General features: G+C 46.9%; 3 protein-coding genes across 4 annotated transcripts in view; 1 reads left to right on the top strand and 2 right to left on the bottom strand.

Moving 5' to 3' along the window:
* LOC308655677 (uncharacterized protein) overlaps nt 1-24,225 on the bottom strand; it is a gene marked incomplete at both ends in the record, with an annotated part of 357,743 nt that overhangs the window by 190,024 nt on the left and 143,494 nt on the right. The window lies entirely within an intron of this gene.
* On the top strand, nt 11,451-11,984 carry SPRR3 (small proline rich protein 3; the record flags this gene model as incomplete). The annotated part of the gene is made up of 1 exon (XM_081308118.1): nt 11,451-11,984. One exon carries the CDS (start codon nt 11,451-11,453, stop codon nt 11,982-11,984), a length of 534 nt encoding a protein of 177 aa, XP_081164244.1.
* LOC308655679 (uncharacterized protein) lies at nt 18,596-19,033 on the bottom strand (the record flags this gene model as incomplete). Of its 2 annotated transcripts, XM_081305788.1 has the most annotated exons (2): nt 18,596-18,661; nt 18,830-19,033. In XM_081305788.1, 2 exons carry the CDS (start codon nt 19,031-19,033, stop codon nt 18,596-18,598), a joined length of 270 nt encoding a protein of 89 aa, XP_081161914.1. The 2 variants fall into 2 exon arrangements, with proteins under 2 accessions (XP_081161914.1, XP_081161913.1); XM_081305787.1 differs by having other exon boundaries at nt 18,596-19,033.

Genomic DNA, 24,225 nt, shown 5'->3' with positions numbered 1-24,225 from the left:
AAGTGTGAGACGGCTTCTTGAAAGTGAGTCACTGTCTTATGACAAACTTTATGTATGAGTTGAGAAGGAGCCTTCCCCACCCATCTCCTCCTTCTCTGCTAGTGTCTGAGAAGCCACCTACCTCTGGGTTGGTGACAGGGTCACGGCCACACCTAAGCTCTAGTCTCTGGTGTCCCATTACCTCTTCTTTAGGATTGGGTCCTTGTCCCCTTCCTCCTCAGTACACCTCTCAGTAGCCGGGGACAGAGGGAGCTCTGGTGAGACATGCCACTCTACCTGGGTTCTTATCTCCAGGGAGCCTGCCCCCTGCCCTGGGTCCTTCCGTATCACTGCTCTGTCCCCACAGCCTGGCTGACTGACACTCAACTTGCAGTAGGGTCTGCCCTGGGTTCACCCTTGACCTTGGTTTTGGTTGTAGAAGAAACTCCCTTCCTGTGTCCCTTCCCTGGGTGAACACCCCCTGCTTTCCCTCTGGTGCCTCACTCACCCCAGCACAGCCTGGTGCCGTCAGGGTCTGGAGCTCCCGACCTGGACCCGCCCCGTCATTCCTGTTTGGTCAGGCACACTCAGTGGCTGGGTGTCAGGCCCTTTCTGTCCTCCCAAGAAGCTCTGCTTCTTCACGAGCGGTCCTGGGTGTGCCCATGATTCTGGTTGAGAGGGTAAGCCCCGTAGTTTCTAAGGTGAGTCCCACATCTTCAGGGACATGAGTTTTCTTCTCCGGTGACAGGTGGCTCTGCTTTGTTCTGATTTCTTCAAGAGGAGGTATTTTATAGGAATGTCAGAAAGGAAAACAAAGATAGATTTCATGATCAAAAATCGTGGACTGTGGCAAGCTTTGAAGGATCAGCCCTGTTTGCGTTCTCTTCCTTTTTCTGGACGCAGAGTCTTTTCCAAACTTGAGCACATTGAGATGGGATCATGGGACATGAACTCAAACGTGAGCAGAAGTGGTGAAGAGCACATCCGGGCTCACCTGAGCGGGAGCAAGATTCCTTCTCCTTACCCAGACCTCCCAGGTTCACACTGCGGTGCAAGGCAGAGAGAGAAGACCCTAGAGGATAGTGGAGATGACTAGGGTCAGGCTCTCGTGTCTCTGAGAGAAATACCACCTCCTGACAGCCAAGTTCAATTATGATATGTGCACAAACTTCTGTTGCTCTAAGCCACTGAAATCTTGGGATTTTTAGATTGAATCATTTCACTTATCTCACTGTAACTAATGCATGAAGCACCATAATTTATTATTTTTTTTTAAAGAGAGAGTGAGAGAGGGAGAGAGAGAGAGAGAATTTTAACATTTATTTTTCAGTTTTCGGCAGACACAACATCTTTGTTTGTATGTGGTGCTGAGGATCGAACCCGGGCCACACGCATGCCAGGCGAGCGCGCTACTGCTTGAGCCACATCCCCAGCCCTATTATTTTTAATCTATAATCATTTTCCTATGACAATGATAACTTATAATCATTATAAAATCTTAAATGAACCAGAAAGATTCATTTGAAAGTGAACATTTTTCATTTCATTTTTAATATGTCTTACATAATATTAGCTGAAATTTTGCACTAAGATAGTACAAAGAAAATACCAATATATTCAGTAATTTATAGAGAAAAAATACAGTATTTATGAAATCTTACTTATGGACTTACATGATTCTACAATATTTGTTTACATTTCTAAGAAGATTCAAGGCTGATTATTCACCCAAATTGGATCAAATATTCTCTTCCTTTTAATTCCTGCTTAAAATTCACCCTATTTTATTAACACATTTTAATCGTACATATTAATGGGGTCTCTTGTAGTGTTCCCACACATGCACATGGTGTGCACTGAGCATACACAACCCCCTTTCTTCTACCGTAGCCCTGACCCTGCCTCCCCACCCAGCACCCTTCCCTTTCAGCTGATCTCTTTTCAGGACCCATATGTAAGAGAAAACATGAGGAACTTGTCTTTCTGGGTCTGACTTGTTTTAATGTGATTTCCTCCAATTCCATTCATTTTGCTGCAAATGACAGGATTTTATTTTTCTTTATGGCTGAATAATATTTCATTGTGTGTATTTACTATATGTTCATTTCCTTCTTTATTTCTTTCTTCTTCTTCTCTTCCTCCTCCTTCATTTTTTGGAAGTACTGGGGTTGAACCAAGGGCCACTCTACCACTGAGCTATATTTCCAGTGCATTTATTTTACTTTTATTTTTTTAATTTTGAGATTGGGTCTCACTAAGTTGCTGGAGCTGGTCTTGAACTTGTAATACTCCTGCATCAGCCTCCTGAGTAGCTGGGATTATAGGTGTGTGCTATTAAGCCCCTTTAGGTTCTTTTTAATTTTTAACAATTACTAATAATGCAACAGCGAATAACTTAACATACTAGTCATTTTCTGTGTTTGAATATAAATTAATAGAAAAAGAACTACAGTCCAAGGCTGTGTGCATCTTCTTTTTTATTTTTGATACTGGGGATTTAACCCAGGGGCACTGAGCTGCATCCCCAGATCTTTTTCATTTTTTATTTTGAGACAGTCTTGCTGAGTTGTTGAGACTTGTCTGGAACTTGCAGTCCTCCTGCCCTGGTGTCCCCGCCGAGTTGCTAGGATTACAGGTGTGTGCCACCATGCCCGTCATATTTACCACATATGTATTTTTTATCCATTCATCTGTGAATGTGAACCTCGGCTTACTCCATATCATAGCTCTTGTGAATAGTGCCATAATAAACATGGGCATGAAGTTACCTCTTTTGGATCCGAGTTCATTTCCTTTGAATATAGACTCAGGAGAGAGAGAGCTGGATCTTATGCTGGCTCTACTTCCAGTCTTTTGAGGAACCTCCGTACGGTTCTGCAGAGTGCTGTACTAATTTCATTCTCACAAGGTATAAAAGTCCCTATTTCTCCACATCCTTGCTGGCATTTGCTTTGTTTTGTTTGCTTTTTGTAAATAAAAGTTATAAGTAACCTGAATTTATTATCGGTTCACTTCAGTTATACATGACAGTTAGATCCATTTTGGTATAATTATACAAGCATGGAATATAACTTATTTTAATTAGGACCCAAAGTTTGTGGATGTGCACAATGGTGGGATTCAGTGTGGCGAATTCAAACGTGTACATAGGAAAACCATGTCAGATTCATTCCACTGTTTTTTCTTTTCCTCTCCTCTCCCTTCCTTCATTCCTCTTTGTCTAATCTATTGAATTTTTCTTCTCTATCCCGAACCCCCATTGTGGGTTAGCTTCCACATACATATTATGGGATTAAGTACATCCATTAAGATAGATATTATTCATATATGATTACATGATCTAGGTAAATCTGCATCTGTACAATCAGACGAATGATAAATCATACTTCATTTATGCAAAAATGTGTCAAATGCATTCTACTGGCATGTCTAGCTAATTAGAACAAATAAAGATATTTCTAAAAGATAGATATTATTAATGTTATTTTATTAAATATGAATTACTAAATGTTTCCATTTTATATGTTGTACATTAATATAAATTTCTTCATTTGATTACAACTAAATTATTTAAGAAATAGAAAAAGCCTTTAAACCATGTTAAACCTCAGTTATTCATAATCCTAGTTTACTTAACTCACTTTTTTTGTTTTTTAATCAACTACAGATAATTACTATCTGTCGGAGACCAGCTCCAACAGGGGGTCTCAGGAGATGAACAGATGGTGAGGAGTCCGCGAAAGGGGGGTGGAGAAACAACACAGACATCAAAGTGAAGGTGTTGATCCCCATCTTTACTTGTGAAGTTGATCATATATACTTTTCATTTTGGCAGGCTCATAGTACTTTGTGGTTACAAAACAGGAATCATTATTCAAAGAAACAAAATATTACGTAGCTACAATTAGAATAGAAGAATGTATCTTGGCTTATGCATAAGCAAGCATTTGTACTTTCAGTTCACGTTTTGCTTTGAGCTGTTTCTGCTTAGTTAACTTTTAATAATAGTTAGAAATGTCCCAACTATTGGCCTATACCTTGACTATTCTTTCTTGACTTACTGACTGGAACCGGTGCCATGGTTACAGCAAGTGGTTAACTTGTTATTAATTTTAATCAAACAAGAGTAAGAGCACAAACCATTGTGCACAGGAACAAGAACAAGTTGCCCAGTACCAAGCACTAATCTGTCCCATTCTCCTTGACTCTGCCCCCCATCAGGCACTCCCTGGTTCCCTTGCACTTTGCCCTGAGTCCAGAGCTTTCTCTCTGCTCATTAACCTCCATGGCCACTCGCATACCTGCTCAAGGATCACAAGGCGACCCTTGGCCAGGACGTACTTCTTAAATGCTTAGAAGTCTTGACTGAAGCTTCCCCGTCCTGGGATCCACACTGGCCTGTTGGGTGAAGACCGGGAGTTAGGATACATGGTCTTTTCATCACATCATTTTCTAGACCAGGGGAGAGTGCCACCAGGACCTGGTGAGAGGCAAGGAGGCAGCTCTGTGGGGGCATCATAGTGAATGTTAGGAGAGTTGTGTTTCCCAGACTTCAGCGTCTCTATTTCTTCCTCCTTCTAACACCCGTTTATCTTGTATTTCCTTTGCAGTTTTTTTCTTCATTATGACTGAAAACAACTGACTAAAATATTAGCTTGGCTTTAGGTAAAAATTACCGTAAGATAATAGCATTGATAGTCAAGTTACAAATTATTTTAATATTGATTAACACATTTATCAAAATTATTACTGTCAACTGAAAATACTCTTGCTGCATAAGAGCTGACATCTTCTAGTGTAGAAATTTCTGTATACATACTTTCTCTATCCTCAAAAAATATTTATACACGACTCTAAACCACTCCTGTAACTCTTCCTCTATAAGGGCAGAAGCTCTCAAAAACAGAACTATCTGGGCAAGGGGCTGAGACTGATCAAATTATGTTAAATGCATATACAAATATGGCATAATAATTCCAATATTATGTATAATGTATTACATTATTATTATCATTATTATTAAAATAAAATTAAAATATGATAGCTTCAAAAATTAGAAATATCTGAAAAGCATAATATGTTTTGTTATGGTTTGGATGCGAGGCATTCCTCAAAATCTCCTGTTAATGCAGGAGTACTCAGAGGTGGAATGATTGGCTTCTGAGAGCTGTAACCTCATCAGTCCATGCTAGTCTGAACGCACTGATGGTTGGTAACTGTAGGCAGGTGGGGCATGGCTGGAGGACACAGGTCACTGGGGGAAAGCCCTGGCAGGGTTCATTTCCCCTTTGCCCTATCCCCCCACCCTCTTTCTCTCTGCTTCCTGACCCCACCAGGAGCCAAGCAGCTCTCCTCTAATATGGGGCCCAGAGCAATGGACTCAGCCCGTTGTGGACTGAACCTCTAAACCTGTGAGCCCAAATCAACGTCTCCTCCTCAGGTTGTTCTTGCCATTTTTGTTTCGTCACAGCGACTCAAAGCTGACTAAAACAGGAATGGATTCCATTTGGTAGAACATTGTGGGTACTTAGTAAATTTTATGAACAAATGGATTAAAGAAAGTCTAGAGTTGGAAAATCTTCTAATTCTTCGATTGTCATAGGCATCCAAACTCCCAGGAGAAGCCGATTCTCCTCCAGTCCTGAGCCTTTGCCCCAGCGTAGCAGCATGACCGCCTGAACCCTTTAGTCATTTCAGGCGGCAGGGGCGTTAATTAAGAAATAATAGTCCAGCCTTGCGTTGGTAGATCCGCTTCTCTATGATAATCCTACAAATGGCTACTCTCTGTGGCTGCCACTCTTCAAATTTTATTTTCAATCACATCAGAAAGTCAAGTGAAAAAAATTTTTTGGTATTCTCTACCCCACGGCAAATGTCAGGGTATGAGATCAAGCAGTTCTCTTGGAATAGCGTCTGCTTTGTTTTCTGGAACACTTGCTTTTAAGGGACATAATCATGATAATTTCTTCTGATGACAACCCAGAACTTAAATGCCAGGTCATTTATTACCAATACATGCTGTTTTACAAAAGGGCAATTTTCTTGGAATGATTGCATAAGGATGGAGAGGATGTATACAGTTTGTAGAAGAATCTACTAAAAGAGGAAAAAACTGTCAAAATAAAGGAAGGGGAGCCACTCATTATCGCAATCATCAACTTGAGCTATCAAAGCATATCCTTGTTGATTAGAAAACTTCCCAGCTCTTTATATGTCCACTGACTTCTCTTACTTCTACCAACACCTTCCTTTAGACTTTCCTGAGCTTGCAAAGGCAGGTACGGTGCAGACTTTTCTGCTACAAACTGTAATTCTATCCAGAAAACTCAAGCAGAAAGCTCGGAGGGGGTGGGTGGTCCGCACTGAGCATACGTGGGGTTGGTGGTTTCTTTCACCCCTGGTGCTCTGTGGTTCTTACATTCATCCCTTTTTTGAAGCTGCCTGTTCAAAGGTATGAGCCCCTCTGTAAATATCAGATTTCTGCATTTTAAAAAAATGACAAATTCTTAATACCTGTGAGGGATAAAATACGCAAATGGCTAAAAAATGAGCTCTTTTTTTTGTAATTTGATCTTATCTGTCAAATCTTCAGTATAGTGTTCTTTCCACTTGCCCCTTCTCCAAAGTATAGCGACCTTGGCAAGACTATTTTTATTGATAGTAACTTGTAAAGTTGTAGTTTGTGATGTGGGTCCTTCCCATCTCAAGGCTTCATGTGTTGTCTTGCCCCAAGGCCAATGTCACTGGGCCTAAAGAAGAGACCGCCATACTTTTGTAAATCTAGGCACATGGAAGTTGTTATTCTAGATCGGCAGTTCCCAAAGTAGGATGTGCAGATTTTCAGGGGTCTTTAAGATGCCTATCAGGGAGTCTCTGATGTCAAAATTGATAACAAAATAATAAGAAGGCAGTTTGTCTTTTCATTTTATTAATACTGCACAGATTGTTCAATATAAATGAAGGAAGGGTAAATCCCCGGGACTTTAGCAAGAACCAAGACAGTGGCACCAAACTGTATTGGCAAACACTGCAACAAGTTATTTCATCTCTATGTGATTTATAAATCACAGCAAGCCTTACAGGAAGCACTCAAGTGATCGATATGATTCACTTTGTCATCACATGCTCAACAATTACCTTCAACTTTGGGAACATGAAATTCTAGTGCACACATCACCTTTTGAAGACTATGCATCGTTGCAAGTCAGCTGCCTGCTGGTGAGCAGGACCCTGCTGGACAGTGAAGGCTGGTTTAGCTAGCAACTGCAACAAGATGCTGAGGGTGACAGGGTTGGTGACCTTAAAGCCCCAGGGCATGTTCCTGGAGCCCCAGAGCCAGGGACTGACCAATTGAAACATCCTCATGGCTAGGGTGTCTCCTGCACAACGCAGACCCTGAGACTGCCAGTACACTGTGTCTCCCTCAGTCATGGGGTTAAGATGCACTATGTTTACCTGGTCAAATCCAGGACTAAAAACTCCCCAAGAATAAATGAGAAGCAGAGCGTGTAGAGGAGAATACATAAATACACAACCACGGAGTCCATTCGAGATTTCCAATTGCTCAGCCATGGCAGGACTCTGTCCTCCACAATCCAGATACATGGGTTTGTATTGACCTTGGCCTCAGGACTCCTTCCCATCACCGGGCAGTTATGTTTGTTTGTTTGCTTGTTTCTTTCTTTCTTTCTTTCTTTCTTTCTTTCTTTCTTTCTTTCTTTCTTTCTTTCTTTCTTTCTTTCTTTCTTTCTTTCTTATCTCAATAGAGCATGCGTTTCAGAACACACCAGACTGGATTCCTCCAAATCAGAGCATAAGAAAGAGATTTATGTGCAGATAGTCTCTTTGGGAACATAATCTTAGGGAGGAGGAATATGGGATTAAGGAAGGTAGAAACCAAGCAAAAGAAAATATTGGTAAAGAATAGGTGACTAAGTAGGTAGCCACCAAGGAGGGCAACTGGAAATTTTTCTTATTGTTCATTATGGTACCAGGGATTGAACTCAGGGGCACTTAATCTCTGAGCCACATACCCAGCCCTTTTTATTGTTTATTTTGAGACTGAGTCTCACTAAGTTGCTTAGGGTCTTGCTAAGTTGCTGAGGCTGGCTTTGAACTTGCAATCCTCCAGGCAGCTGAAATTTGATGCTCAGAACCAACTAAGAGAACAGGAAAATTATGTCATTCAAGGGTTATCCTGGGAATGAAAGAGGGGAACATCATCTATTAGTTAATATCTTCCACAGGCAAAATATGGCCACTGGTGTTGACCGATTTGGACTTCAAGCTTGCATATCCACAGTGCATTGAAGATCCCCACAGACTGTGGCATCAGAAAGACTTTGGGTCTGCAAAGAAACACAAGAGCCACACACAGCACTTGAGAACAGATCATTTAGCTACAACAGGTACAAGAACAAGGTCCAAAAGATTTTTGGACAGTGCCCGGGAGGTATCCAGTACCATTCACAAACAAGTCCTAAGAAAGTCCCAGGAAAATGAAATTGGAAAAAAAAAAATCAGCCTCCTCCACCAGAGAAGAGAGGCCGTGGGGAAGACCCAAGTACCAGGGATGTGGGACTCCATTTCACAAACTGCCGGGTCACCCTCTCTGAAGCTGAGACCAGACTCGTGGGCACACCTGACACTGCTCAGGAAAAACAGAGCTTCTTGGGAGGACAGACAGGGCCTGACACTCAGCCACTGAGTGTGCCTGAACAAACAGGAATGACGGGGCGGGTCCAGGTCGGGAGCTCCAGACCCTGACGGCACCAGGCTGTGCTGGGGTGAATGAGGCACCAGAGGGAAGGGCAGGAGGGTGTTCACCCAGGGAAGGGACACAGGAACCCAGGCTCGAGTCGAGGGTGAACAGGGGAGCAAGCTGAGGTCAGCTAGAGAGGTACATGGTGCCCCCCACCCACGGTCCCAGGAAGGTCTCAGATCAATGAAGTGGGACGGAGGAGCAGGAGCAGTGGATAAGAAACCTGGTGGAACAGTAGGGAATGACCAGGGTTCCCTGCATCTGGGGCTAAAGAAGGTGGTTTGGGAGAGAAAAAAGAACTGGAACCTCACTCCAAAGAAAAGCCAGGGTGATCTTAGAGCCTGGGCTTAGTGTGACATTGGCCCTGGCATTGCCTCCAGGGGGTGGCTTCTCAGACACTAAGAGAGAAGGGAGGGGATGGGAAGGCCGTGGGGCATCTGCTCCTTGATGAACCCTTCTCAGCTTGCACTGTGAGGCCCATCCAATATGGCGACTCGTTTTCAAAGGCAGCCCTAGGTTCTCAACCGTTCCCTAGTGTGTCTATATCTCATGCTTTTCTGCTTTCTCCTTCTCCTTTTCTTATTCTCTTTCTCTCTCTAGTCATCTCTCCTTCCTTCCATCCTTTCTGTCTGCCTTCCACTAGTCTTCCTAGACCTACAAGTCTATTTTGCAAAAATAAGAACTGTCCATTGGCTGAGCACATAGCATGACCAGGCAGGCTGAGGACAAAGAATGACTTCTGGCTTTGGGAACAGGTGGAAGGAGCGGATGGTGGTGGCCAGACCTAGGGTATCCGGTTGATGGGAGATCACACTGCGGTCCGGTGGTGGGAGGGAGAAACTATCCACAGACCCAAGCTCGGAGGATGTTTGGACTTCCTGCGGACCATACCCAGTAAGAGACTGGGTATCAGGGCAACTGGGAGTGAGTGACCTCCAATTCCTCCTTTTGTGAGGAGAGGAAATGGCTTCTGTTCAAACTCAGAGAACCAGAACTCTTTTTCATTCCTTTGTCATCCCAGGAAAGAAAGACACCATAAGAGGCAGGGTCTTCAGGCCTATGCCATCACGTCAGGAAGAGCCTATCAATCCCAACCACCCATTGCCAATGGCATCTCTACTCTCCCTGGTCAACATGGCATCTTAAGGTCTCCAAAATGAAAATCACTCATTTCCAAAAGAGACATTTGGCCCTTTAATTTCTTATTGATGACTTAGAACCACAGAGAGATTGAAAACCAGATGATTCACTTACTCTGCACCACCCCAGGCCCTACCTGAAGAACCAGAAATGCCTATTAATATCCGCACATCCACTTCAAGCACGGAGAAGCCCAATAGGATTAATCTGGGCTAAAGACGAGGGCTGTGGTCGAGAAGCATGACTGTTCCCGGTCCTGGCAGACCGAGAACTCCCTTCCATTGTAATACGTTACCCCACAAGAAGCCTGTTGCCCACAGCAACCATACCACAAAAGATGGACAATGGGGACATGCCCAGGTGACATCATTGTCAGAGGGTAAGTGCTGGAAAAAAAGAAAAAAGTTGATCCAGAGATCTCCATCACTAAGCTGGAATGAAGACAGAGCAGTTTTTAAAAAAATCCTACTTCCTTAGGATAGGGCTTGTTTTCCGTATAAAAAGCGAGTCAAACAGAGACTCCACACGCCAGACCTGAGAGTCCAGAGAGCTTGAACTTCCCTGTGCACCAGGTGAGTCTTCCCGTTGGACCTTCTTAGTATCCTCCTATCAGTACTTTAAGTTTATTGGGATCTACTTATCCTGTTAGGATACGTCTATTTTAAAAGTGATGGCAACTTTGTTTGGGGCGACTTTACAATTGTTTTTTTGAACTTCCCACTCAAATTCTAGCTGTGGAGCTAAAGATCAGACAAGGGGAGTGATTTGTGTAAAGATTTGTTAGCAGGAGGCTGTGCCTATGCCAAGGGCACTTTGGATGACTTCAATGCTTCCTCTCATATTTTTGAGGATTTCTAATATGGGAAGTGTTCTATTGGCAATGTGGCTATCCATAAGGAAAGCATTCCTTTACCCCATGAGTGTATGATCCCTCAGAAAACAGACACACGGCACAATTTGCTAACCACTAAAAGGGAGGACAGGGCTCTGCTGCGGGACAGGAGGAAGGCCAGCTGGACTCGGGGAGAGGCCTGGGGAGGACACAGGGACAAGCAGCCAGGCAGTGGGAACCTTCCAGAAACCACCGCACAGGGGACGGTGTGGACAGAGGCTCCCGGGGTCGTGGAGGCCCAGGGGAGGCCCCACAGAGCTTCCCTGGGAGAGCTGGGGCACTCTGCAGGGTGGACATGAGTGGGGACACGCCACATCTTTCCAGACTTTTGAAAACCTGGGGCCTTCCATCAGTCCTAGGAAGCTGCTCCGTGTGGAGAGGTCTGAGTTCAGTTTCTGGGTCACGTGGAGGTTTCTGGATGCTCCAGGCAGAGAGGAAGCAGAGGAGGGCTCCAGTTGCATGGGTCTCAGCCAGTCACTTTGACCTTTGACCTTGAAAGCGTGCAGGGACCATAAAGCCTCCTCTGATCTCAAATTCACAGAAACAGAGAGAGAGAAAAGGGAGACTCTCCCTTATGAAGAGGTGCCCAGTGAGAGCCAGGGCCATCAAACGGAGCTTCTTCCTTGCTTCTCCAAACTAAGTCACTTTTCTGCCTCCAGGTCCAGCCTCCCCTGAAGCATGAGTTCCTACCAGCAGAAGCAGCCCTTTGTCCCACCCCCTCAACTGCAGGAGCAGCAAGTGAAGCAGCCCTGCCAGCCTCCCCCGCAAGGACCGCTGGTTCCCACAATCCCAGAGCCGTGCCACCCAAATGTCCCTCAGCCTGGGAACACCAAGACTCCAGAGCCAGGCTGCACCGTGACCCCTCAGCCAGGCTACACCAAGGTCCCTGAGCCAGGCTGCACCGTGGCTCCTCAGCCAGGCTGCACAGTGGGCCCTCAGCCAGGCTGCACCGTGGCCCCTCAGCCAGGCTACACCAAGGTCCCTGAGCCAGGCTGCACTGTGGCTCCTCAGCTAGGCTGCAACGTGGCTCCTCAGCCAGGCTGCACCGTGGCCCCTCAGCCAGGCTACACCGTGGCTCCTCAGCCAGGCTGCACCATCGCTCCTCAGCCAGGCTGCACTGTGGCTCCTCAGCCAGGCTGTACTGTGGTTCCTGAGCCTTTCCCCTCAAAAGTGGCTCCAGGCCCAGCTCAGCAGAAGACCAAGCAGAAGTGAAGCCGTCCGGAGCCAGGTTCTTCAGGAGCTGAGCACCACCTGATGAACACCCTCTTCCCATCTTCCTGTCTCAACTTTCAATAGATCTCATAATCAACATGTTGTCACCCTGACTCCTTATTTGTATCCTAAAATTATGCACCCAAACCTTCCCTTGCATAAACACTCAGGAAGTTTGTGTAAGCCTTTAAGAAACTCTTAGTGCCTTTGCTGGTCTTTAGTTGCTGAGAGTTCATCTGAGTAGTTCTTCCTGATGGAAGGAAATGCGTGTTTCCTGCTCTGTCCCCTTGAATCACTTGTCTCTCCACCTCGGCTGTGTGTCAGGGCTCAGCCTTCCCCTGCCGTGGTCTCCCATGTGAGTCACGACATATCACGGGGAAGGACTGGAGTACATGCCACCTACTTAATCTTGGCACCGGATTCTTTTATGAGGCCTTGGGGGATACACTTCAAGGGCATTTCTCGGAGATCAATGAGGCATTGTATAATGGCAACAGGAAACTCTCACTTTGGGGAGCCACAGCTAGAACAAAGATGGCTTCTTACTTGGGACTGAGTCACATTTGAGTTCCATGGTGCCTCCTCCAAGCTCCTCAGTATTCTGCCAACACGTCTCCTGTCTATTCCAAGGAAAATTTGCTTCCACATATTGGAACTTAGTAACCTATTTTCCTTCACTCATTTTACATTCCAGATACCCTGAGCCATATAGATATTCACGAAGAGACATAGTCTTTGTAAATAATCACACATCACATAACCACCCACTCATGCTCCATCTTCATCAGAACAAACAATATGATCTTTTGCTTGATAGCTACCATGTGCATAGAGACCTAACCCTGCTCAGGAAGATGGAGAAGAGCACTCGGAGTGCCTCCCGTGGGGAATTGGCAGTCCTCTGCAGGAGATGTGATCCTCACATTCTTTTCATACACACAAATATACAACTACACGTCCTTACAAACACACTTCCCATAGTTTCTCTCTCAAAACGACCCTCGGAAATCTTTCTAATGAAGTAATTATTTTCAAAGGGATGACCAGTAGAAATGGATATTATCAAAAACCAAACCAGCACAAGAAGCAAAATCAATAGTCAATAAATGGAAAGGCATCAACTAAAAAGATTCTTCATAGCAAAGGAAACAAGAGCGTGAAGAAAGCCTACAGAATGGGAGGGGGGGAGTCTCTGCCACCTGCACCTCAGATAGGGCATTAAGTTCCAGGACATATAAAGAATTAAAAAAAAAAACTTAAAACCAAATAAACAAATAACCCAATCAATAAATGGGCAAAGAAACTGAACTGACACTTTTGAAAAGAAGAAATATAAATGGTCAACACATATATGTAGAAGGTTCACCATCTCTAGCAGTTAGAGAAATGCAAATTAAAACTTCACTGAGATTTCATATGACTTCACTCAGAATGGCAATTAATCAGAATACAAGTAAGCCAGGCACAGTGGCTCATGCCTGTCATCACAGTGGCTCAGGGAGCTGAGGCAGGATCCTGAGTTCAAAGCCAGCCTCAGCAACTTAGAGAGGCCCTGGGAAACTCAGCAAAGCCCTGTCCCTAAATAAAATATAAAGAGAGAGCTGGGGGTGTGGCTCAGAGGTTAAGTGCCCCTGTACCAAAAAAAAAAAAAAAAGGTAGAAATGAATGTTGAAAAATATATGGGGAAAAGGTACACTCATACATTTCTGGTGGGACTGCAAATTGGAGCAACCACTCTGAAAAGCAGAATGGAGATTCCTGAAAAAACTAGGAATAAAACCACTATTTGACCCAGCTGTCCCTCTCCTTGGTCTATACCCAAAGGACTTAAAATCAGCATACTACAGGGACACAGTCACATCAATGTTCATAGCAGCTCAATTCACAATAGTTAAACTGTAGAACTAACCTAGATGCCCTTCAACAGATAAATGGATAAAGAAAATGTGGTGCATATGCACAATGGAATATTACTCAGCCTCAAAGAAAAATGAAATTATGGCATTTGCCAGTAAATGGATGGAACTAGAGAATATTATGCTAAGCAAAATAAGCCAATCCAAAGAGCTAAAGGCTGAACGTTTTCTCTGATATATGGATGCTAATTGAAATGAGGGGGTGGGTAAGGAGGAATAGAAGTACTCTAGATCAGATAGAGGGGAGTCAAGGAGGAGGGGATATAGGGGTAGAAAGGCAGTAGAGTGAATCTGACGTTACTACCCTATGTGCATATGATGACATGACCCATGTAACTCTACATCATGTACCACCAGAAGAATGAGAAGTTCTACTCCATTATGGCTGATTTTCAAAAATGCATTCTACTGCCATGCATAACTAATTAGAACAAATGAAAAATAAAAGAAGAATGACTTTATGACATTCGCCTTAAATGGCTGGATCTGGAGATTGTCATGCTAAGTGAAATAAGTCAATCCTTCTGTCCTTGTGGCCACTACTTTAGTCACTGGAAAAACAGACATCCTTCTGCTGGGGAGTCTCTCAGGTGGATTGGAGAGACAGCCTGGCCCTCTGGAGCTCGGTCTTCTAAAGGCGACGGGACACCTCTTTCCATAGGGTGTGGCAGGTACAGCAGGGAGGAGCGGGTGGTTTTCACTGTGGTGAGCCTTGCTGCCTTGGATATGGAGGGAGCATGAGGTTGGGGAAGGGTCAGGCTCAAATGGTCCCCGAGCTAGGAGGGGTCTGTGTTCAAAGAATGTGGCGCAGTCATCCTGCGTCATTCAGTGAAGGTGAAACCTCTCCGCAGAGATGAAATGACCCTCGCCATGTTGCATGGGCCCAGAGTCCACAGGGAAGCCCTAAGCGGGACAGGGAAGATGTGATCCAGGATGCGTGCCTGGTGTGGGACGCGCAGGGCCCTTGCATGCAGCCTGTTGAGAGCTGCGTCTGTTAATGCATCAAGGGCCAGTGGAGGCCTCATGAGAGCCAGGCCAGCCATTTGGTCCTGGGGAGGTGTGTGTGGGGGCAGGTTGGGGGAGTGGGGAACAGAAAACTGGAATAGGAGAACAGGAAGAGAAGCAAGCAAATTAAGTAGGGAAATGGAGAAAGCCAGTTGGGAAAAGATTTCACGGCGATGTCCACCAGAGAGCTCTCCTGAGTCAGAAGTAAGGAGGCAACGCCAGCAGCCCAGTGGGACACCCACGGGAAACTCCCTGCTCTCCGTGGGAACTGCCGTATGGAACTGCTCTCCTCTAGACCCCCTGGGGACTCCCGGTCCTGCTCGCATACAGGAATGAGAGGGCGAGGAAGCCAACTATAGTCACAAGAAGAAACTAAATATGAACTTCTTTACCTGCACCAGCTGAGGTCAGCAGGCAGGTTGTGGACAGTGATTCAGCACGCAGTGGTGGTCTGTGCCTGGGATTCCTCATGTGAAAAACAGCCTCTGCCCTCGACTGCTGACTCGGTAAATGACATTCTCTTGTCATTGCAAAGAAAGTGGCCGGGGGAAGAGAAAGAGCTCTGTCAGGGAGCGTTCGCCCCTGGCCAGGTACACGGTAACTTGGGTGGCAATGTTGAAGTCAAAGGGGAGACAAGTCTGTGAGGGGAGGAAGGGAGTGTTATTGGGGTTTAGAGTTGAACCGTGGTGTTATGTGCATACCACCAAAATGTCTTAAGACTCTTGCTCCCACCTTTGGGTTGCTGGCCTGGAAATTGCTACGGAGCCTCCAGAAGGTTCTGGACAAACACTTTCCCTCTATAAAGAAGTATTCTAAATAAATCCATCAATTTATGGGATAGACAATGGCTGAAATCTAGAGCTATTCAAAGAATAAAATAATACATTTTACTCAATGGTCAAACATAGTCACTGTTTATGCTTTGCTATATTTACTGCTATTTTTATTGTGCAAAGATGTGATTATGTCTTATATGCCATAATATTTTATATGATCTTAATATCATCCAAATATTTTTGCATATAACTTATCATCATACTTTTGCAGCATATTGTAGCGCTTAGATTCATAATAACCATTGCAGTACTTAGATACATAATAACTTTGTCAATTTTCTCTGTTGGGAACGCATGCTGTTTCCCTCCCATTTTTTAAATGACATAAAATGCTAAAATGATCACCCTAACAAATAAATAATTTGTACAGGAATGACTATTACCCTGTGGAATTCAGGTGCATGCAGATATTGAAGGATTTTGATTCATTTTGCTTTTGACTTCACACCACTAACATCTATATATCACTTGCCAGAGTCCCCACCCGGCCTGCCCCTTTAAGTTAAGGTGACCCCTCCTAGGTTAGGGACATTTTCCATCATGCTAATGAGCGGTAATTTGAAGTCATCTCAATGTGAGCACACCTTACAGACCCAAGTGATGTCATTCTCTCCTGCTGGTCTGACAACTACTCAACTTGCAAAACTTTTTAGACTATGTTTGTCTTTGGTCTGAGCTCTTTCCAAGCTCACCTGTCACACAGGTTTCCTGTCTCCTATCTCACACCTCTTTGGCATTTTAGACCATCCATGTTGTCATGGAATGGGGTCACACCTGGTGACCTCTGCAGCCCCTCTGAAAACCCCGATTGGCCGCTTATCCTCTGCAGACGATTTGCCAATAACCCAGACCTGGTCAAAGAGCCTCTGAAACCCGCTGGTCACCACGGGGCCGGGGGGGGGGGGGGGGGGGCAGAAGCAGGAACACAGGGCTCCAGAGGAGAAGCCGGAAGCTGAGAGTCAGAAGAGCTGGGCTCCAGGGTGATTCAGGACTTCTGGGGGCCTTGAGATGATTCTCTTCCCCTTTCTAGATACTCGTCTATCTGAAAAAAAAATGAGTGGACTGGACTAAGTCCTCTAATTTCCCTAAAATTTATATTGTCGTGACCTGTCCACCCTGTTTCATGATGGATTTTGATCTATCTTGTTAGTCTTTCTTCTTCTGAAAGCTGCTTGAACTTTTGGTCTTTTATTTGATGCATTTGTTTTTATGTTTTATTTAGAGAAGTACCGTGTGTGTGTGTGTGTGTGTGTGTGTGTGTGTGTGTAGGGGGAGAGGGAGAGTGAGGGGGAGGGAGAGAGAAGGCTGTGGGTACTTTTTGTAAGGGATGGGATAGGGTAACAGCAGCTGTCTCCTAGGGCAGGCACTGTGGATTCCACTCTCCTTCTTCCTGCTATAGTAAGTGGCTTCATGGCGGGAACTCGATAAAAGACTGGCTAAGGTGATCCAGTCAGATTGTGTCTGTGTGTCCTGTGTGACTTGGGACATCTGAGTGTGGAGGTGTCTGTGTGTGTCCACCTCTGTGTATGGGAGTCTGTTGTGAGCATGTGGCAGTGTGGCTGTGAGGAGGTGGTTCCTTGCAGAGGGGACGGCAAAAAGGGGAAGATGAATGAAGACAAATAATCAGGTTGGAGTATATACCTGCACTATTTTGTAATTACTTTTTAAAAAAGAAGAAGGACAATTTTGGGGCAAGGGCTCAGAGTCAGAGATGGCTTGAAGCAGGTGCCACATACACTTAGGAGTGACTTACACGGGTGAAAGAAGAAAGCCCTGCTCTATCTGTAGCTTCTGAAAGTAAAGAAGGCTGGGTGGCCCTGAACACCCTCCCACCCTGTATCTAAGAACACCCCCGACACACTGCTCTCAGTGCCAGGCTCAGCCACCTTCTCACTGTCAGGAGCCATCTGTGGGCTGTGTGTGGACTGTGTTGTGCACTGTAGCCTCCTGAGGGGATAAGTCTGGCACTGGGAACCCATTTGGGCACTCCCCACAGGGACTGACCCCCTGATGCAGGTGAACTTCCCCCTCAAGCTCTGCCTAAGATCCCACACAGCACCTGATACGGGTGTGACCTGCCAAGATGTCAATCAACCTGCTGACTGCAAGTCATCACCAAGCAAGACTCTGCCCTTGAAACCTTACCCCTGGCTTTGATGTACCCCCTTAAATAAACCACCAGAGCCATTTTGTCTTTGTCTAGTTCAAGAACCCATGTGGACTAGATCAATCAGGGGCTTCGCTTTTGTAAATATATTTCTGAGTGTTTGTGTTTTATTATTTGTTAACCATTTGAGATATTAAGATTTAGGGTGGATTAATTATTTGAGATGTTAAGATTTAGGGTGGTCATTTAGGGTGGCTTGGATTCCTCTGGGCAGACGGATCCTCCAATCAGTCTCTGGCCATCTTCCCCCTGAAATCTGACCACAGCCTTTACTGTACTAGGTCCTGCTTCGTGCAAAGAGAATATGGAAGGTTGGATCATCCACAGACACACACAGCCAGTTGTGGAGTTAAAAGTGATTTAATGAGGGCAGAACAGGGAAGAGTCCTTGACTCCTCCCAACATCCCTCTTCAGATTAACCCTGAGCCCCTGGAAGACCTACTCATCCAGTGAGACTTGCAGTCACCTTCAGAGGCTCAGGAACCTTCCATAGTTGAGTGTGAGGGATATCTTTTTGGGGGGTTCAAAGAGGGAGGGATGATGACTCATGTTAATTGTAAGGTCAACAGAAAAATGAGACTCCTAAGCAAAACGGAAAAGGGACATCCAGTGGTTGCCTCTTCCAGGTGTGGCTGAGAAAAAGGGACATCCAGTGGTCGCCTCTTCGAGGTGTGGCTGTGACCATGTCACTTCTGCTTTGTCTTCTGCTGAGCTGGTGTCGGAGTGACTGTTGAGGGGCAGGGCTCTGGCACCTTGGATTGGCAGGGCTCAGGCACCTTGGGCTGGCAGGGCTCTGGCACCTTGGATTGGCAGGGCTCAGGCACCTTGGGCTGGCAGGGCTCAGGCACCTTGGGCTGGCAGGGCTCAGGCACCTTGGGCTGGCAGGGCTCAGGCACCTTGGGGTGGCAGGGCTCAGGCACCTTGGGCTGGCAGGGCTCAGGCACCTTGGGGTGGCAGGGCTCAGGCACCTTGGGGTGGCAGGGCTCAGGCACTTTGGTGTGACAGGGCTCCTTGGTTTGGGGAACACATGGTTCCTGGGGTGGAGGCTGGCAAGGCTGCTTCACCTGGTGCTGCTGCAGCTGAGGGGGTAGGGCGCAGGGCTGCTTCTGCTGCTCGGAACTCATGCTTCAGTGACGGCTGGGCCTGGAGACAGAAGAGCTGACTCAGTAACTCAATGCAACAGAGACGAAGCCAAGTTCAGTGCCCAGCAGATTTCATTTCAGGACCCTCTAAAGGAGGGAGCCTCTCCTCTCCCCTCCCTGACCCCTACATTTGAAAATGTACTCTGATGGTTTCTGGGACCTCAAGGCAGTCTGCTCTGCCCCATTTCAGTGGGGCTCATTCCCCAGCTTCTTCCCCAGACAGGTTGCAGCCCTCCTTGAAAAGTGCCAGAAGAAAGCTGGCTTCGGGGAGACACAGGGCGGATGGTCTGGGGAGTGGCAGCACTGAAGTGGCTGTCGTCTATTCATTCCGGATTCTGCTTGGAAAGCTATGAGACTCCATAGTGGGGCTCCATGTTAACCCAAGCCCCTGGGGTTTGGTTCTGGTATGTGCTGGCAGTTTCCTCTAAGAATGCACAGTCTCCCTCCCATGTCTGCCTGTCAAATACTCCTCCATCATGGTTCACATCACAGGCCACCACCAAGAGCTCTTTTTGACCAATGGTCCCCAACCCCCCAGCCCTTCCCTTCCCTGCTTTCCTTAAACTAAATACCGTCTACCTTGCATTGCAGCTGCTTATCTGCCTGTATTACCTTCCATGATAGGTCGTCAATTTGGTAAGTTCCATACTGGTCTATTTATCTAAAGTGCCTAGCATTCTGTCTTAAATGCCATAGGCGCTCAATAGAGATCCACGAGATGAGTTAAAATTTCCTCAATAAGTATCACATCAGAGAAAACTGTGATGTAGACCTGAGCCTGAGCCCTGGTCCTGCTATGAACTTCCTGTGGGCTCCCTTTCCTTCTCTGGCCCCCAGCTCCACGGCTGTCCGCTGAGTGACAGACTTAGCCACCTCTAAGTTCCCTTCAGACTCAAACTGTGCTCTAATTGAAAATAAAGATATTCTCTAACTCTAGTCAATACCCTGCACCAACCTTCTTCCGTACATTTGTCTTGTGCAGTCTCCAGTAAATGCAAAAATAAACAGTGAGTTCAAATAGGTTGCCATCAGAGACTCACCTGGTGCTCGGAGAAGAGCGGTCTGTCTCGCCACTGGGGTCGATGTGAGGGCGAGAGCCAGCTGGCTTTTATAAGATGGCAGCTCTCCTCCGGGAAGCAGAATTGCCGCAGCGGCCTGTTTGCATTCCTTACCTGTCACACATGACTCACTCCCCTCCCCTCGTCACCCTGTGACTCAGCTTTCATGAGGAAAACGCCCACCTGATTTAATGGCACTGGAGGTCTGACGATGATGTCATCCGGGTCCCACTGCCACCCTCCCCCTCAGACACAGGTGGCCTCTGGAAGGTTGAATGAGAGTCGGATCTGGAGGAGGTCGGAGTCCTCCAGGGGCCCTGCCACCTGCTATCTTTCTCACTGAGACGGTGGCTCTCCCCGCCTTGTGGGATAGAATACTTAGGCGAACTTGAACCGGTGGGAAGGGGACGGGGAGAGGAGGAGTCCAGGTGGGCATTGATGGCTGGCCTAGGTGGGTGCTAGAGATAAGGAACCGATGGATCATAGACTCCTCGCACCCTCCGGGCAGGTCCAAGGTCTTCTTGTCCATTTCTGGCATCTTTGTCCTCACTCGCTGAGCCATCCACGTCCAGAATTATTGGCCTGTCCCCCCCAGCCCCACCCCTCCTGGTTGGTTGCTGGTCTGGGAAAACCTGCTTGGCTTTCAGCACCCACACCTTCACCCTTCTCCCATTTCATTAATTTTCAACGACTAATCCCTCTTCTGGGATAACCTTTTATTCTCCACTCCACCCAGTCAGGGGGACATGGCCCTTCCCTCCTTCTTAACCCAACTGTCTTCTGTCCCCTACCGGAACACCTGACAGCCTTTGCTAACTGCCTCCACCCAGGCTCATTCATGGGGTGCTTAGTGTTAAGTCCTCTCCCACCGCCTGCCCACTTCTGCCTGAGCCCCAGCACTGGAGATCTCCTGGCTGCAATGTTTGCCTCTCCTGTCTGACGGTTCCCCTGGGGGCTCCTGAGGGTCAGGGATGTGCCTGCTCGAACCAACAGTTCCCGTGATCATATTAACACATGGAGGATCTAATCGATCCCCATCCTGTCTGTCGCTCGAGGAGCTGAGGGTGAAGCCTACTTTCACCAGTAGGCAGGGAACTCCCCAGGGTGAGAGCACAAGCCACGGGGTTTAATGGATCTCCGAGAGCCTTTGTCCACACCTCTCAGAGGATGACTAGGGATTTGAGGCTGTGAGAGGTGAACCAACTCACCAAAGGGGAACAAAGAATCCTGCATAGAAAGCCCACCTTCCCTTTGTTTTAAAGCCTTCTATTTCCCCTGGGGGAAATTAAACCCAGGTAGGAAAATGATGAACGGCAGGAGGGGAGGCTCAGACTTCCCTGCTTGGCACTGGGTCCTCTCACGGTTCTGGAGCAGCTTCGCGTGAGGAGAGATGGGAGACGATGGAAAAAGCCCTGCCTTGTGGGTGAGTCCTATCATTGCTAGATGCAACCTCTTAAGTAAGGATGAAGCTGCTTCATGTTTGAAGCGGCTCTGGGAATTACCCGTAGGTATTTCTAAGCACTGGTAAGAGACAGGAAGAGGCCGATGAGCATCAGTAGAAATAAGGGCCTTATTTAGTCCAGCATCACTCCGTGGGCCAGAGAGGCAGACCAAAGCTAAAAATGCCGACCTGTCTTTTGAACTCAGTTGCTTTCGCTCCGAGGAGGTCTCAGGGTGGCTTAGTGACTTGGCCTGGTACCCTGATGGGTGAGACCGTGAGGATGCCTCTGGGCACTGCTCAGGTGCGCCTGCCTCCCTGGTCAGATTCTGAAGATGCTCCCTGCCATGGGGCTCCTCTTTTCTGAGAACATAAAACAAGGGTTCCCTGGGGGCTCTTGCACCAACAATTTTCTCCAATCAACATAACAGGAAACTGAGGTCACTGATTTAGAGCCGTATTCCAAACACAATCTGTTAACAGCTGTGGCCCTTGGAAAATTTAAATTACCTTAATACCCCGGCATGTGGATGGCTCCTCTTCTTCATCCCGCCCCTCCTCTCCCCAAACACACACCTACTGTTGGTGGAGCATCTGCTGGCCGGGTCACTTCCTGTGGACTTTCCTGAGTCCACGTCAGTCTACCACTGTGTCCCAGTAGCCATGGGTCCACAAGCTCCTTCACTGGTGCCTGACGTGGACCTGGCCATTGTGGACTACTGGCTGAATGAGGAAGGAATGGGCAGTGCGTGGCATTATTTGTAGAGGGGCTTGGAGATGGCTTCAAGAACTGTGGAGAAGTTCTTTGTCAGAGAAACCTTCCCTTGTCATGGGTCTTTAGGGACAAGCTGGAGAGGGGAGCGAGGGCTGAGCCCAGGACAGACCAGGCTTCCACTGCCTTCCCCATCCATGGCTTGGTTTCCAGCCAGTTTAAAAACTTACCTTTCTCAGGCTGGTGAAGGGCCACCCCTGAGCCCCGAGCCTCTGGCCTCAATTCAGCCAGCTCTAGGTGGTCCCTCTCCCCACCAGGTCCTGTCTTCAGGGTCTGTGACGGCAGGGGCTCTAGGCAGAACCCACGCTGGTGGCTGGGAGGATTCCGAGCCCCAGAAGAACCTGTCTCCTGCTCCTCTGTCCTCCCCTGCTACCCAGCTTGTCTCAGGCCCCAGGCAGACCTGGACCCAGCTCTGAGCCAGGGTACTCCCTCGCCCCCTGGATCTGAAGGAATCTCTCTCCTCGGGGATCAGCCCTTGCTGGACTTGCCCGCCTGCCTCACCTGTGCTACCTTCCCTTCGAGGATGTGCTGGCTCTGGCCTCGGGAATGTCCCCTTGATCCCCCACCTTGTTTTCTCCATTCATTTGTCTGAAGCCATTTGTTGGTGGCTTGACTCTCCTTTTAGAAGAGTCTTTGTTTCTTCCTCACCAGGGCTAGATGCGCTTTTGAATCAGGCCTTACAAATTCTCCCATGAAACAGGATCTTTTCTGATGATAAGTACATCCCCTGAGATTCCTCAGCCAGGAACCCCTGCTTATAGCACAGGAAGCTGCTGCTCTGCCCATGTTGCAAACTCGCACCCCTTCACCCCCAGGTTAGGACCCCCCACGGACGCTGAGCGGTGCCCCCGGTCCATTTGCACAGCAGGGCAGATTGATGGCCCTAAATGTAGTCAGGCTTTTCTTGGCTTAGATTATTCCCAAGACCCAGATCTGGCAAAGAAGGTCTTGCAGGATTGAGGTCCTAGTTTTGCTCATGTGCACACTTAAAGCATATTAACATCTGGAAGCATGTAGTCTTGGCAGAGTTTGACCCACCTTCCGATCATGTCGAGGACCCACGGAGACCACCGTGTCAGCCGCTTGATTCAAGTCATGGAAAAAAATATTTTAAAAAGAGTCCTTAACACACAGGTCCCACAGAGCCCTTCAAGAAAGAACAGGGAATGAAGGAAGAAACATTCTATCCCAGGTGTTAGAAGCCTCCCACGCACTTTGGCCCCAAAGACAGCAAGAGCCAAGTTGGCTAAGATGGGTGCAGAGGAGGAGGGAAGAAAGAAATAGGTGGGGGGCAGGGACGGTGGTAAGCTCTGCATCAGACCCAACCTCGACGCCGGATCTCTACTCCACTATGTCCCTAAGAATATACTCTGTTCCTTTTCCTTCCCCTTTTTCTTAACAGTCCTGAGAGGGTAGGAAAAATAATTGAATCTGGCTTCTCTTGCTTGAGAAGAAAAGAAAAGGACCTAGGATTAGAATTTAGCTCAGCTGGTTCAAAACCTTGTTCTGCTCTTATTTGTTAGATGACCTTGAATAAGTGCCTAACTTTTCTGCATTTTAATATTCTCATCTTTAAAAGAAAAACTATTTCAAATATTATCTCAAAATTCTGCTTCTCGACACTAGTGGGGCATTTTATGACCCAGAGGAATACTGTTAGAAAAGCCACTCACTGGTGGACATGCTCACTCGTCCGCACTGATCAACTACCTGTCAATTTGGGAGAGATTCTCTGGGTATGGATGATTGACACAGAGACTCCACAGGGTACTGGAGTCTGGGACGGTTCAGACTGATGTGCTCTTCTTTTGATCACTCATTATCCCTTGGAGTATGGAGGGGGACAAGCATATGGCTTAAAATTTTCTGCGGAGAATCCAAAACTCCATTGGCGGTCTCCACTGTT

This window comes from Spermophilus citellus (assembly GCF_964194105.1).
Source record: "Spermophilus citellus genome assembly, chromosome: 9".
NCBI classification, from domain to species: domain Eukaryota; kingdom Metazoa; phylum Chordata; class Mammalia; order Rodentia; family Sciuridae; genus Spermophilus; species Spermophilus citellus.
This window is presented reverse-complemented; position numbering and strand designations above follow the sequence as displayed.